The sequence below is a fragment of the Alligator mississippiensis genome, chromosome 5, assembly GCF_030867095.1.
Source record: "Alligator mississippiensis isolate rAllMis1 chromosome 5, rAllMis1, whole genome shotgun sequence".
Classification (NCBI taxonomy): domain Eukaryota; kingdom Metazoa; phylum Chordata; order Crocodylia; family Alligatoridae; genus Alligator; species Alligator mississippiensis.
Window position 1 is genome coordinate 202,166,404 of NC_081828.1, and position 16,486 is coordinate 202,182,889.

The following is a 16,486-nucleotide window of genomic DNA, read 5'->3' on the forward strand; positions in this document are numbered from 1 at the left end:
AGGATAGTAGAAGGTTTCAATGCCATAGTAAAAAATGGATATAAGCTTCACGTTCCTAAACACAGCAGACAGAAATGTATACACACTGCAAGTCATTAGTTCAAGCCCACCAAACATTCCCTAAGACAATTATCTTCTCTGCTATAAAATTTACTTTGCACAGTTCTCTAGAGCGTTGCTAATTGCTTTTCTTAACCCCAAAAGATTAAAGATTTTTAAAAGGAACATATAGACATGTACTGCCTCTAATTTCAAAGAGAAGTTTTATTAAGACAAGCTGGTATTATGAAACAAGATCATTAGAGGAATGTTTAATACAGGAAATATGTGGTCCCAATCCCCTAATGTCCCCCGATCTCAGGAAAATTGATTCAACCTCTTCTCGAAATGTTGTGCAGCCTCAAACACTTTCCTGTTTGGCAGCAGCTCCATGTCTTCTCATTGAGAATAAATATGACACTGTTGGCATTTGCTTCTCAAATCCTTTTCCACTAGGGGGTATGATAGACTGTAACTGTATTTCACAGTAAACCTCTTGTATGATACTGTAGCACTAAAGCATACAAACATGAGTGAGAAGAACAGGCAAGAGAAGTTCAATTAATAATTTATAAGAATTTAACTCATGTCATTCATAAATATAATAGTAAAGCTTGAAAGTGATATGGAGATTGCCATATTGATCCTGCTGTAGTTTTGTTTTTTTCAGACTGTTCATGTGCTGACAGGTAAAATACAACAAAAATGCTGGTCAATAAACCAGTTAATGAAAAGAAATAATTATAATTTCATTTCACACAAAGCATATTGTTTGTTCCAGTGCATGTTGGAATGATGTACCTTCCAAGCTTCATATGGGTAACATATAAACCCTTCTGGAGGGAGCATCATTAAATCAGCAAACAACCTTCAAGTTATTTCAGTGAAAACACTGTAATTACTTCATTGCTAGTAAACAGACTACAAGACAATAGCACGTAAGGGTGACAATTTGCAATATGCTTCAAATGTCTGTGTTTAAGAAACCCCCCAAACCCTCACCTAATATGGCTGAAGGCAACGTTATTGAAATTAAAAAAGCAGAGGTTCTGACAGTGAACAGAGGGGTAATTAGTCTGTAAATTTCAAGTAATATATTTAGCAGATCATTGAAACAGACATTACATTTTGCATAGGGACCATTCCCTGCTTATTACACTTGAAACCAGAATTACCTACCTTTACTGAAAAACAGTTTACCAAAAGTGTAAGCAAAAAGTGCTGTATGTGATTACAGTAATTTAGGCTGGCTACATTTTCAGAGCTATATTCTCTTATTTCTACTGATATAAATTCACTAGTCAGAAGAGGTTACTCGAGACCTATATTGAAAGGACAATACAATTAAAAAAGGGTTTTTTTAAATCTTAGATATAGTGTTGAATGCCTAGATACAATGTGCAGCTACCTGACATTTTTAATATCTCTGATAAGAGAAAAAATGCTATGCTGCATGTTCTCAATTCAGTTTATATATGAAGCAGGGTATTGCTGCTTATGTTTATGATCTGTTTCATCTGCACAGCTCACTGAAGGTTTGTGTGATGTAATCTGCTCCAAAGGAGGGATGCCTTTACTAACTGGCGGCATCACCAGGGATTTGTGAGATCAGTTTGTTTGCAATCCATCAGGTCATAAACAATAATGTGCACTTCAGTGAGCCTCACTCCTTAAAGCGATGTAAAGACACTTGCCATTAATATTAGCTACCTTCAGAGTGCTTGGCAGCATCAGGAAAAAGCAGCTTACTCTATCTTGATTTCTGCTAACTAATTTAAAGTTCTTTTCCAGGAAGTGTTATGGGTACATTATGTCTTACAACCTTTTCTCAGCCTGCACCTCCCATTAAAGTTCTCTTAAAAATTTATATCAATCAAATTATTATTATTATTTTGGTCTAATGTAGTCCTCCTACACATAATGAACAATGCCAAATTCCCCAGGGGGCAGCCATTCTTATTGAAATGTTTATTTATTGAGTGCTTTTTGCCAGAAAACTCCCATGAGGAAAATCTCCATTTTATGAGCTTCTGACGCAGTCTGTTCCCAAAACATCTAGCATAAAATACAATTTTGGCCATTAAAAAAAAAAGTTGCATTTTTTTTAAAGATAACCAAAAGAATAGTGACGTGCAAAAATTATGCGATAGAGACAGAGTGTTTCTATTATCCTATTACTATAAATATTCCAAGACCAGTTTTGTGTGGGGTTTTTTCCTTTAGTACATCTTTTTAACAGTATAGTCAAGCATTAATAACGACATTAAAATAACAATATTCCATGTCCTAATGTTAAACACTTAAGATTTCTCTCTCTCAGTAAGAGAGGAATTCACCAATATTTTTACAGTCCTCTGGCAAGATTTTTCTCACCTCATCTTTTGTTCTTCTTTGTGCCCCTGCACTTTCAAAAAGGCTCCATGGTACATTGACAATGCCTGTGGCAGAGAAAGAGCCATATCTTTCCAACTCTGAATTCTGTCATGTTCTTGAGTCAGCCAGATGGAGTCACTAGAGAATAGTCATAGGACAGTAGGGCTGGAAAGGAGCTTACAAGGTCATATAGTCCTGGCCCCCGCTCAACTCAGGATCATCCCTGACTAAACATTCCCAGCCAAGTGTCTATCTAGCCTGCCCTTGAAAACTTCCAAGGGTGGAGATTTAATAATGTCTCTAGTTGCCTGTTCCAGTGGTTGACCACCATTATAGTCAAGAAGTCCTCTTAATCTCCAAACTGAATTTCCCCTGCTGAAGCTTGAGGCCATTTGGTCCTAGTCCTTTCCTCAACAGTCACAGAGAAAAGTCTATTTCTATCCTATTATAACTGCACTTCAGGTATTTGAAGACTGTTATCACCTTCTCTTCTTCAGATTAAATAATTCTTGTTCTTTCAGCCTTTCTTTGCGAGTTTTGCTTCCCAGACTTATAATTTTTTTTGTTGCGATGGACCCTTTCCAAACTGTGCAAATCCTTCTTTAAAAACGACAAGCCCAAAACCGGACACAATAATTCAGTTGAAGCCTCATGATTGCTGGATAAAGGAAAAGAAACCTTCCCTTGATTTCCAAGTGACACTCCTGTTAATACAATCCAGTATGCTCTTAAATTTTTCTGCAGCAAGAGCACACCTTTGGCTCATATTCATAACGTGGCATTTAACAAGGTTCATGGCTTATGGGCTGAAGCCCAGCTGCAAGGGGTTAGAGGGTAATAGTCTGCCTGGTTAGGAGTGCTGGGCCAGCTGACAGGTATGATTGGCTGGCCCTGGGGAAAGTTAAAAGCTCCCAGAGAGATGCTGCTGGGGAGGAGGGAGGCTGAGAGGAAAGGCAACACTGAAAGACCTTGCCTGGGATAGGAGAGGCGGTGGGGGACAGAGAGTTGTTGATGTTGTGCCAAGCCTGCAGCCCTAGAAACTGGCACAAGCAGCAAGGAGAGTTCCTGCTTTTATATAGAAAATCATAGGGGTTAGGGTCACAAGCCAAAGGCAGGGAACAGGTAAAAGTAAAGAAACATCAACACCGTGGTAACAAACTCAGCACCTTAATTTTATCCCCACACCTCTGGAAGTGTCCCCAAACAAGCCTTTAGTTCCTACAGTATTTAAATAGCAGCCTGCAGCTGCCCCAAAGTCAGAGTCCAGCTCCTTCAATCTGTAGTCCTGGCTGATGGAGCCAGTGAGATTTCCAGCTCCACTGTGTGCTCCTCTGTCTAGGGCTGCCCAGGTTCCATGTGCATGATGCTTTCTCTTCCCCCTACTCCAGCCTCAAGCTTCCTCTTCATTTTTCTCAGATGTCCCAATTATGATTCTGTTAATGTGTTAGCAACATGCCCCCTGGTTCTTCCTGCTGTTATACACATGACATTAACATTACATTAGCCCCCTTTTAACTAGATGCTCCCCCACATCCAGGTAAAGTTACATCATGTGGTCCCTAAGCCACTTGGGAGGTCTCTACACTTGCTGTGCTCTAACTGGAGATTTCGGTGTGTGGACCCACACTGACTCTGGTAGGTTTGGGGAATTGCCTCTTGCACCCAGCCTTGATCCTACCCCAAGTACTTGTTTATCCTCATGTTTCCATCAGGCCATGAATCCCGCCCTGTGTTTCTTGATCCAGAAGCATCCTCTGGCAACACCCTGTTGGACCTGTTGGGGGCTGTATTAATGAGGGTTCTGTTGTAAAGCTTCTGCCAACATTTTGGCTGCTGATAAGCAGGCCTCCCTAGCTCCTGTGTCAGGCCAGGTTTTCTATCCTGTGAACAGGTTTCATCTGATTATTGTGTACTACAGATGTTGGTCTGCTTGCTAGCTCATATAACACCTCAGACAAACTGAACTCCTGCCACCTTTGTAACATATTCAGATGGATTGTTATATTTTTCTGCTATATTTACTCCAGAGATGACATCAGCAGGTAGGTAAATCTCCTGTCCAAACAACACCATATATAGTGTATATCTTGTAGATGACTGCACACTGCTCCGGTAGGCTATCACAAGATAAGGGAGTATCTTATCCCACTCCATCTGATTGTCTTTGCTCACAGAGGACAGCATGTCAACCAGAGTACTTGCCCCCATATTGAATATTTCCACGAATCCATCAGATTGGGGGTTATATGGTGTGGTGTGGGTTTTATTGATTTCCAAAAGGTCACATACATCATGAAATGGTTGAGATTCAAAATTTCTCCCTTGGGCAGTAATTTCTCAACAAATACTTTTGCCACAGCCTGAGTCTCCTGATCAGCAGGGAGCCAGGTTTTCTGTTTCCCATGCAAAAATGGAAAAAATATGGATTTTCCCTTTTAACTGAGAACAATGTGGATTTCTCATTTTAACAGAGAAACACGTGGATTTTCCACTTTTGCAAAGAGCTCTCTGCAGGTTGGGAGAGTTCCAGCCTGCAAGGGGCTCAGGGGAGTGGGAGGCAGGCGGTCAGGCAGGGGGTGCCATGTGCATGTATATGCACATGGCCGCTAGGCAACCTGAAGAAAAGCTGCTGCAGGTAAGTCTGGTGGTGGGAGGGAGGGAGGGGGAAACTGAGCCCCCATAGGGAAGGAGGGAGGGAGTTGGGCAGGGCTGGGGCTGCTGCCTAGCCAGGCAGTGTGGGGGGCTCTGAGCCCTGGGCCAGTATACGTGGTCAAAGGGCCTCGGCAGAGAGCAGGATGGAGCTGTGGGTAGCTCATCTGGAGAGTGCAGGATGGGTGGGGCTGGCTCCCTGCCACTGTGTGAGCTCCCAGGGGGGCAGTAGGGCACATGCCCCCCAGATTTGTACATAGGATGGGGGAAGGGTGCCTGTAAGCTCCCGGCCCTGCTGCCCTCTCCCCAGGGCCTCCACAGCCCAGTGGGCAGAACGTGGCACAGCAAGGCAGAGCAGGGTGAGGAAGCTCCTTGCCGCTGCAAGCCCCATACCGCCCTGGCAAAGTGCCCCTGCCCACCTAGCAGCAGTGGAGGTGGTAGTGTGGGGTTGTGCCCCTCACTGCTGCCTGGTGGGCAGGGAGCACCTCGCCAGGGTGGCGAGGGGCTTGCAGTGGTGGTACCAAGCTTCCCTGCCCTGCCTCACTCTGCCCTGCAGTACCATGTTCCACCTGCTGGGCCACAGAGGCAAGCAGGAGGCTACAAACGTGGGTCTCTGACCCTGTAGCCGTGGCAGCTGAGGGCCCCCTCCAGCAGGGCTGGGGGAAGGCAGGGGCTGTGGGGCAAGGGTCAGAAGTAGGGCCAGGGGGCTGAGAGTGAGGAGTGAGGGGCACCAGCAGGTGGTAGGGGGGAGACTGTGGATGGGGAGTGAGGGGCACTGGCAGGGGTGGGGGGGCTTCGGTGAGTGAGGGGCACCAGCAGAGCCCAGGGGGCTGTGAGTGGGAAGTGAGGGGCGCTGGCAGGGGTGGGGAGTAAGGGGCACCATCAGGGGGGCTATAGTTGTTGAGTGAGGGGCACTGGCAGGGCCCACAGGGGTGTGGTTTGGGAGTGAGGGGCCTGGACCAGTGTCCTTGTCAGTGAAGGGGGCACAGGGAGCTCTAATTTTTCCATGATAAAAACCCCAAAGCAAATACCAAAATATATAGGTATTTGGAATTTATTTTATTATATTTATTATAGTGATTGAGGCACTGTTAGGCTTCCAAATTGCTTTAAAATTGTAAATGTGTCAATAAAACATTGTGTTCAATTGATTACCTCTAGATAGATAGATAGATAGATAGATAGATAGATAGATAGATAGATAGATAGTGGCATTTCATTTTAATTGCAGATTTGGGAGTTTTTATCAGAGAACTTACAAAATTTATCAGGGAATTTGCAGTTTTTAAACAGAGAAAATCAGGATCCCTGCTGATTAGGGAGAAGATATACTTTTGCCCACTTGGAATAATAATCAGCCACTACTAAAACATAATTGTTTTTGTGTGATGCAATGAGCAGGGGACCCAGAATATCCATTGCTATCCTCTCCAGGGGTTGTCCAGTCTGAATGGAGACCAGGGGCACCTGGAATTACTCATCAGTCCTTTTGGGCATCACACATTTTGCATGTCCTGCACCAGTCCATAATAGATTTTCTCCAACCTAACTAGAAATACTTGGACTGGATCTTATGAGAGACCTTTTCCATGCACAAATGTCTCTCAGTATTAAAATCACATAGAACCTGAAGAATTTTTGGTATTTCCTTCTCTGGTACCACTATTTGAATAAGCTCAGGTCTTTTGGCAGCTTCTGGAAGTTTTTGCACCAGTACTCCTGGCCTAATACTTAGCTCAGGTCACACTGCCTGGTACCTCTCTAGGTGGGATGATGCTGTCTTTCTTCAGGGAACTCATTATCAATTTTATTTTTCCTTATTAGTTTTTCTATGTTAGCATCTTCCCATCGTTTTGTACAAAAATCTGCCAATCTTTTGGCTTCTGTTTTCGGGGTTGGTTCACCCATGGCTGTCTCAGCTCTTGACAGTGGCTGTATCCCCACTGCTTCAGCTTCAGGTTCAACTTCTGCTATGTGAGGCCTACAGGACCAGTCATCAGCATTCTGGTGTTGTTTCCCAGGGCAATGCACTATTTGGTAGTCAAACTCAGACAACTCTTCTAACCATCTAGCCAGTTGTCCTTTGGGTTGTTGGAAATTCTGTAGCCATGGAGAGATCTGTGATCTGTTCTTAATGTGAATCATCTCCCCAGGCGGAAGTATCAAAAATGTTTGGTAAAGGTCACCACAGCAAGCAGTTCATTTCATGTAGTTACATATTGGTGCTCACCTTTGTTTAAAGCTCAGTTTGCATAGGCTAGTACCTTTTCATGGCCTCCAACTTACAACAAAACAGCTCTTATACCAACGTCACTTGCATTAGTGTCCAACAAGAAGGGTAACTGAAGGTCAGGATACTTTAAGATAGGGGATGACATCAACTACAGCTTTAGCTCTATAAATGGGGTGACCGTACATCCCAGTTTGGCCAGGACACTCCCAGATTCCATAGACTGGTCCAGGCTGGTTGGTCAAAAGTCCTGGGCCAGAATGCAGCGGGGAGGCAGAATAGCATAATGCACCAGGCAGGCGGCTGGGTAGGCGCCACTGCTGCTGTATGGGAGAAAGGCAGGTGGACTAGCAGGTGCCACCCTGCCTGAATGTGGCATGTCCCTGCTCCTGCATAGCAGCAGCAATTCCTGCCATGCTGCTCCACCTCTCTGCTGGACTGTGGCCCAGGACTTTTGACCAACTTTCTGGGACCAGCCTACAGAATCCAGGGGTGACCCAGGCAAACTGGGCATTTGGTCCCCCTATCTATAAAGGCATCTTGACATTTCTTGGTCCAAATGAGCTTACCCTTATTGGAGAGCTTACATAAGAGGCTTGCAGTGTAAGCAAAATCTACCACAGATCTTCTATAGTAGGAGGCTAAATTCAAGAACCTGCATAGTTCTGTTACCATTTCAAGGTACTAGCCAGGTCTTAAGAGCCTCCACTTTCTCTGGATCTGGGCATATCCCCTCCATGGAGATCACATGATGCAAAAAGTTCATTTCCCTACAGAAAAGATGACATTTGGCAGGTTTCGTTTTCTAAGTTGGTTTCCTTCAGCCTCCTTTCAGTTTCTGTAAGTGCTCCTGAAAAGTTTGGCCTACTTCAATGATATCATCCAGGTACACCAGGCAGGATGTCCCTTGAAAATCTGCTAATATGATATCCAGCAGTCTCTGAAATGTACTAGGAACATTATATAAAACAAAAGGCATAACATTAAACTCAAAAAGTCCCTTCTTAGTATACAAAGTTGTCTTAGTTCTCTCCTCTGGGTGCAGTTCCCCTTGCCAGTACTCTCTAGCCGGATCAAGCGTGGATAACCATTGAGCTTTGGCCAGGAGGTGTCTAGCGTGTCATCAATTCAAGGTAAGGGGTAGGCATCCTTAACAGTAACATCGCTCAGTCTATGATCATCCACACAGACCTGCACACCTCCCCCTTTTCTTCTGTATCAGCACCACAGGGGCAGCCCATGGGCTGACAGAGCGCCTGATGATGCCTCTTTCCTCCATCTCTTGCAGCTGCTGATCAAACTCCTGCTGGAAATGGATAGGTCATCTTCTAGGACCCCGTTTGACAGTTTTGGCATGGCCAGTATTAATCTAATACTTTGTTAAGCCTGTATGCCCTAGGTAGCAGTCTCCAAGGCTGGGTACATCTGCATATTCCAATAGGACTTTTTGCACTTCCCTCACTTGCTCAGGCTCCAGGCCAGAATGACTTGACTTGAACCCGTGTTCCAATTTTCCTGCATTCCATTGAAGGTTATCACCGGGATCTCTAAGGTTTTGGCTCTTGTCTGATTTCAGTACTTACAGCAACCAATCTCTCTGATCCAGGGTCCTCCTGCATGACAGTGACATCTGTCTCAGATGTCCCAATTATGATTCTGTTGATGTGTTAGCAACATGCGCAGCCATTCCTGTGGCTTTTACCCATTGCAATCCCCACTAAGAATCCCAATTCGTCAGTGAACTTAGGTTCTAATAAGCCCTCCTCTTCTTCATGGCACCATCTCTTCAGTTTTTTGGTGATCATCTCGCTTCTAGTAGGTATTGCTAGATTTTTTTTCCACTACCACTTCACATGTCCTCATTTGATCATCTGTGGTATACAAGGGGAAGTGCCTCCGTGGAAAGTAACATGAACAGTTTTCAAAATGTATAGTGACTTGACAATTTTTTTGGGAAGTTGGTGCCTAACAAGTTATCTTGATTAGCGTCCTTTGCTACGGGAATTTTACATAGCGGCTGTAGGCCTTGGAAGTTGATGGTTGCACCCCACTGTCTTAGAATTGGAAGTGCTTCTCCGTTGGCTGCATTGACCACTCACCTAGAGGGTTGAAGGCTTCTTTCTGCCTCTGTTGTAGCTTGCTCCCATACCCAGCTTTGTGCAATGGATACCTAGGCACTAAAATCAAGGAGGAACTGGCAAGGAACTTCTCCTAGCTTTCCCTCCAGGTAGCAAGGGGGAGTTCCCACTTTTGTATAGAAAATCATAGGGGTTAGGGTCAAAAGGAGGGAACAGGTAGAAGGTAAAGAGATATCAGTACTGTGGTTATATACACTCAGCACCTTAATTTCCCCACACATACCTCCAGAGATTTCCCTAAACAAGCCTTTAGGCCCTAACTCAAACAGCAGCCTGCAGCTGCCCAAAGTCTGAGTCCAGGTCCTTCAGTCCATAGTCCTGGCTGACTGAGCCAGAGAGATCTTCAGCTCCCCTGTGCACTCCTCTGTGTAGGGCTGACCACGTCCCATGTGCACACTGCTTTCTCTTCTCCTTACTCCAGCCTCAAACTTACTTTTCCTTTTCCCTTTGCCCCCCCCCCCGGGGGGGATTTCTGGGAGTTGTAGTCCAAATTAACAGCTATCACAGCTCTGCAGGCTCATCCCTGGTTCCTCCTGCTGTTACACACATTACATTCATATTACAGTGTTTTGTTTATTCTGTTTAGTTTGAGGTAGGAAAGGGGGAAGGCTGGCTCCTGGGCCTGGCTAAAGGAGTAACAACCCGCTACAAGCATGTTCCTTTTCACCACAGAACATAAGTCTCCCTCCTTGATGAAATCCTTATGCCATCCTGGGTGTGGACCCAGGGGTACAGATGTTTATTTATTGCAGTGTAATTCATTATATAGTCCCTTGATTACCTCTGATGTTTGCTACATGTGTAGGATTTAAGAATCCATGTTGGGAACAGCCTAGGTCAAAATAATGGAGGAAGATTATTTTAATCAGAAAGTGCTGCAAGACCCTTTAACCCTTCCCATCCCTGGCCCTAGTTTTAACATCTACTTGTTCTGTGATCCTGATCAGCTGCTGAAACTCTTTGGCTATATTAACATGGCAAAATACAGGACCATGCAGAGAAATCTGTGCTAGCTTTAAATGACTAACGTGTGTAGCAGAAAAAGTATAGCACAATACTGCCCATGGTACTAAGTTCTGTTGAGAAATAAGGTACCCAGGCAGAGTCCTGTGGTAATGCAGCTATACTGCTTCCTGTATTAGGCTATTAATTCAGAAGTAGCTTGGGCAGTAGTAGTTATGGCACTCAACTCTACTGTGTAGGCACCCATTATGACTCAGTTGTGGAGATTTTCTCATGTGAGCATGAGTATTAATTCCATGTCTTTGCCTACCACTGTTGACTGTCCAGTACAGCCTGAAGACAGAGGTGAAAAGGTGACCTTTGCACTACCCTGATGCTGGCTTTGTGCTAGATTGGTCCCCCAGGGCATGTCTACACCAGATTAGTACCGTGCCAGTGAGGTCATTGAATTGGCTATTAGATAAAAGCTCCAAAAAGCCCCATTGAAGCACCTGATCTGTGCAGATCCTGTGGAGCCGGGTTGAAGCAACATACTGCTTCTTCCAGTAAAGTGCAGTTTTTGGGGTGAGGGGTTTAACATCTGCAAGCAACCAGTATTGGTACACACAACTACTACTACACTAAGACAACCACGTTACTTCCATTTTATGAGGTAGCAGATAGGGAACAGGTGTGGGACTGAAGTGGTGTGCATGTACACCCAGTGTTATTTAGGGCATAAGCATTTATGAACAGAAAACCTGAAGTCTTGCCTCTTAGACCATCATCAGGGGATAAGAAATGGCAGAGAAGCAGCTATATCCATTATATGCTATCGGAGGATATTCTTGCCTTGGGTCATCTTCTGTTAGGTGCCTGTCTCAGCTTTAAGGCTCAAATTTGTTGGTGGCTTGAACACTTGCGAAGCAATTTGAGAATCTTAGATAAAAAACCTTATACAAGATAAGTATTATAGTCTAAATTGCTATTAAATGCTGCTTATACAAGATTTATAAGCATTTAATACTTATTAATCCAAGAGAAGTTAATTTTAATAAATCGATACCTGGATTGTCATTTTGGCAATAAATCTTTCTAGTATTTGAAGAAAAAGGATTGATTAATGACATTCAGGTTAATTCAGAATAAAACACATTGGATGCATTTGAAGCAAGGCGATAGCAGCCAACATTGGCACTGTGCCAACAGGCATCCCACCTCGGAAATGTTAAAGTAGCTGTGCAGCTATTGCAATCCTAATAACCATCATATTGTTTCAGTATGTAACAACATGATCTATAGCTCATGCAATGCCAGTAACTGAAATATCCTAGCCCAAATTCTGACATGGTACTTCTGGTTTTCTGCTGCAGCTTTGAAAACTATTTATAATATTCCCAGATTCATTTTCCAACACCATAACTGTATAACTAATTTTATTACTAGGATTTTAAAGGTTTTCTGGATTTCTTTGAAGTGCTCACATACTGAAGTGATGAACCCTATAAAATGCTGATCAGATGGAAAGGCAACACCCCCCCAGTCTATCCTATGTAGTGTGGGGAGTGGCCTTTTTTCCTGGGATCTCTTGATATATTTAATAACCTTTACAGCAGCAGGACATTGGCTGCTGCGGTCTGATCTGCTTTACCTGTGGCAGGCTAGGGTGTTATGTTTTGTGTTGTGTCAGAGTTGACTGTTTAATTTTGCTAAAAGGTTAGCTTTGTATAGGATGGTTTGGATAGGAATGATCCTTCCTCTGGCCAGGAGTTGGTCTAGATGATCTCTTGAGGTCTCTTCCAGCCCTACTACTCTATGATGCTATACCATGGATAAATAGTGAGGCATAGCGTCGTGTGCAAGCGTCGTGTGTAGGGATGTTGCTCTTGAGTTCTAATTCCAGGTCTCATGCCAATTCTTTCTGCAGCCTTTAAGCAGTCTTAAAATCAGTCTGTTTTCTCATTTACCAAAGTTTGACTTTTACTTATGTTACCACAGATTACTTAGTTTCAAAATAAAAAAACATGATAGCACATAAATGTTAAATAATATTACTTTAGGCAAGGTAAAGACCCTATTTCAAATTACATAGCAACTTTTCAAATTTCATTCCTTCATATGCAGCTGCCATAGAAGGTCAAAGCATGTTTTATGTATGGTGCCACTTAATATACTTTACCATTAATTCAGGGTTATTTATATTTTGTAGCACAAATATAACTATTCTCAAAGTTTATATGATTACTAATCAAGGAGATCAAATAGCATATGTAATATGGGTAAATCTTTATCTTGATGCCAAGTTTCATGCTTATTATACTGTTCTATATTGAACATGTACTTTAAGTTCTAAAGAGTTTTGTTTTCTGGAAAGTTTGAAAAGGGATAATGTGTTTGTTAATTATAAGGTTTTTTCATAATATTTCAGTGATTTTTAGTCACTCTTCATGATAATCCTTGTAATTAAAATCTGTTTTCATAAGAATATTATCCTGTCAAGAGATAGAGTTATGGGGAATGCTTGTTACTGCAAATACTGATCTATTTTTTCTTTTTAAAAAATCCAGAGACCTTTGTTTTGGCAAATACCTTGGACCAGATCCTATTTTGATTTCTTCCTGTCTAAGCCTATATGGTCACACTAAATAATCTGCATCTCACCTCAGGAGAACGATCCTGCTCTGCCAAAGCAGGGGTATACTTTATGCATACTCTTTGCAGATAGCCTATTTTCTTTTCAGAGCTTGTACCTACTGAGCAGGGAGTCAATGAGGGGCAGTCAATACAAAATGCCGGCAGGGTGGAGGAAAGGATGCATTCCTGTCCCTCTGGCATCTGTCTCAGAGCTGCACATTACATTACATGGCTTCCTTACTGGAGGGCACAGAGGACCTACAAACCCTTGGCACAGTACCCTAGGGATTAAAATAGTGGCCAAGGAAATGGAGACTTACTAAATTGTAGGTTCTGCTCAGCTGAGGGAGTTTGAACCCCAAGCAAGTGCCCTAAGCACAAGTCTCTGGTCTAAGCAGGAATGACTTAGAATTTACACGTCTCCTCTTGAAGCTGAACCACTCGACAGAAAGGACTGGAACAAGCATGGGGTCAGCGGAGCATGACTCGGTAGTCCAGCGATTAGGGCACTTCCTTAGGAGATAGGGAGCCTTGGATTATGTGCTTAATGCTCTTAATGCATTGGCTATTCAATGCAAAATACATGAAATGATGACGACTCCTTATCTCTCTCTCTTTCTTTTCACTTATGTGCTTAAGGTTAAGATGCAGGTGCATTACAAAAATAGACACATTAATGGCCTTCTAAAGATGCAAGATGAGTGGAATAATATTGCGCTTAGGTGGCTTGTATCTAAGGTTAAGTCTGTGTTTCTGCTAAGGAAAGAAGCCTGTTTGCTCTAATCAGCATGTAACCAAGCTTGGAAAATTAAGCTATTTCTGTGGACAACTTCCTTCTGAGCCAATAAGTAACTTAGCCCTGCCCACTTGTTCCCACTCAGCATGCCACCCCAAATTAAGCAGCACAGATGGCATAGAGCAGCCCTGAGCCCACACATTGAGACAAAAAGCCTGAGAGTGGTGCTAGAGTCTGGCTGATTTTGCTATTCCTTATCAAGATAATTAGTAGCTAAATTTACAAGTGGTTCGTGGATTTGTAGATTTTAATGCCAGAAAGACTGTTGCAGTCCTCTAATCTGACCACTTACATAATACAGGCCGTCAAGTTTCCCCAACTGATTCCTGCATCAAGTCTACCACTTCTGGCTGAAAGATATTCAGCCTTATTTTAAAGACTCCAAGTGATAGATAATTCGTCCCTTCCTAGGCAAGCTGTTCTAGTGGCTAATTATCCCCACTGTTAAAAAAGAAAAAAACAAAACACGCTATTTCACCAGTCTGAATTGTCTAGCTTCAGCTTCTAGCTACTGAATTGTGGTATGTCTTTGTCCACTGCATTAAGTAGTTTTTTGTTTTATAAAATCTGTTCCCCATAGGGGTACTGACAGATCATAAGTAAAGCATAACTAAATGGTGCTCCTTTGTCCTCTCACTGGAAGGCAGAATATTTAGACATTTTTATTATTTTATTATTTAGACAGTTCCATGGATGCTCTGTGTTATATTTGGGTAAATAACTTGCTGGCTTTGGGCAACTTATTTATGTGAACTTTGCAAATGTGTCTAAAGAAGCAAAAGGAAAAGTAATATTGTCATAGTGTCCATTTTCACTTATTTTTTAAACTAGTTTTTATACCACATTGTGCCATATGTATGTCTTGGTTCTGAGTCTCATTTTAAATTGTTTTCTAGTGTGATGAAAGGAGCGGTGACCTTCAGAGTACACTCAAATCTCCAAAACATTTCCACTGCAGATGTTACCAAAGCAGCAGGTAAGAATTTTTACTGTCCTGCACACTCTCCTTCCAAAAAATCAAGGCCCACCCAATTTTCGGTTTCATTCCGTTTAGAAGACAGCATCAACAACAACAACAACAAAGGAAAGGCACATTCTCAAAGGGGGATTGACATCTAATGAAGGAGACGGTTGAGGGGTGAATGGCACATATGGGAAATTGAAGTGTAACATCTCCGAGTCAATTAAAACTGCCTGAGACTTCATTGTTTATAGAGGAACTGGATTAAACAGAGATGTAGACATGGCCTAGCATACTGAAAACCCCCTCAGTGGTGTGTTTCACAGAGGAAAAATAGAGACTAGAGTATTATAAAATGAGAATTTGACATCTATGACTTAAAAAGAATGACATTTTAAGGAATAAAAGCAGCATTTTTGTAATTAGGCTTTTAATTGTGAATCCAAAAAAGGTACAAATATACTTTTATCTCTAAGTTACTTTGACAGTTCACACAAGCCATAAATCATGGGAGACATTGTACATCTAAAGTATACAGCTTCAGCGTAAAGGCCCTGAAGTAGGCTTATCATAGGCTTGGATATCAGTTGCATTATGAAATGTAGTTTGTGAATACAAGATATCATTTCTATCAAATAGCTGAAATGGTAATTGATTTGCTTACAAATTACCTTTATGGATAGTTTTTGATTCCTAAGAATAAATTAATCAAATTGTATTTTTAAAGTAGGGATGAAAGAGCTCAGTTTGGATAAACAAATGGAAAAAATAATTCCTAGTTTAAGCCCAACAACTTTTGTGCTATTACCCAAGAGATGCATTTAATTCTTAATCATGAGATGTCCAACAGTCCTAGTTGGTCTGCTTTTAGGACCTGGTCTAATGATGTCTGAAATCAATAAACATTTAATAAAGTTCTTATTCATGAGCCAGAAGTTCTCAGTATTTTGGAGATACTTCGCAATCTACGCTACTGTATTGACTTGAATCCAAGGCAAGGTCTTTTGTTCCACTTAACATGGGGTGGGAAAGAACACTGTCTTGGATTCAAATACAGTCGGGGTCAGATTGCTGATGTGACTCTGACTCCAGGTGTGACCTATGTTCATGGTCAGGATTGCAGCCAATTCCCGGCTACCTGTCCACCCCACCATAGCCTCTCTACCCCACTTTCCCAGCTGTCATCTCCATCTCTGCCACCTGTCCTGCCACCTCTGCCTCCCTGCCTGCCTCCCCTTGCTACTTACCCTGCTCCAGCCTGGACCACATGGCTGTTCTAGTCCCAGCCCAGCTACACAGCAGCTGAGGTTGGGACTAGGCCAGGAGTGGGTGGGACTGAGGCTGAAGCTGGTGCTGCAGCTGCTGCAACATAGCATGTCTAGGGCTGGAGAACCATGTGCCCCATGTTCCAAGCTAGAGCCAGAGCTGGAGAGCGAGTGGTGGTGTGGGGATAAGCAGAGGGGAAGAGGTGGGGGGGGGCAGGCAGCAAGACGGGGGGCAGGCAGGGGACCAGGCACTGGCAGGAGAGGGAGTAGGTGGTATGGGGGCTGCAGTGGTGGAGACAAATTTAAGACCATCCAATAATTAGATTCTAGACATGGAAAATTTATAACCAAATTTTATAAATTTTCCATGTCTAGAACCTAATTATTGGGGGGGGGGGTCATATTAAACTCAGCACCATCATGGATTTGGGTAAATAAGGTAATATTTTGGAATTTTTT

At 42.9% G+C, this 16,486-nt stretch overlaps 1 protein-coding gene across 1 annotated transcript in view; it reads left to right on the forward strand.

Annotated features, from left to right (window-relative positions):
- Positions 1-16,486, forward strand: part of PTPRN2 (protein tyrosine phosphatase receptor type N2) — a 1,024,661-nt gene that overhangs the window by 487,242 nt on the left and 520,933 nt on the right. The window contains exon 11 of the mRNA XM_019498778.2: positions 14,698-14,777. Coding sequence (XP_019354323.2) covers positions 14,698-14,777 — 80 coding nt within the window. The remainder of the gene's footprint in view (positions 1-14,697; positions 14,778-16,486) is intronic.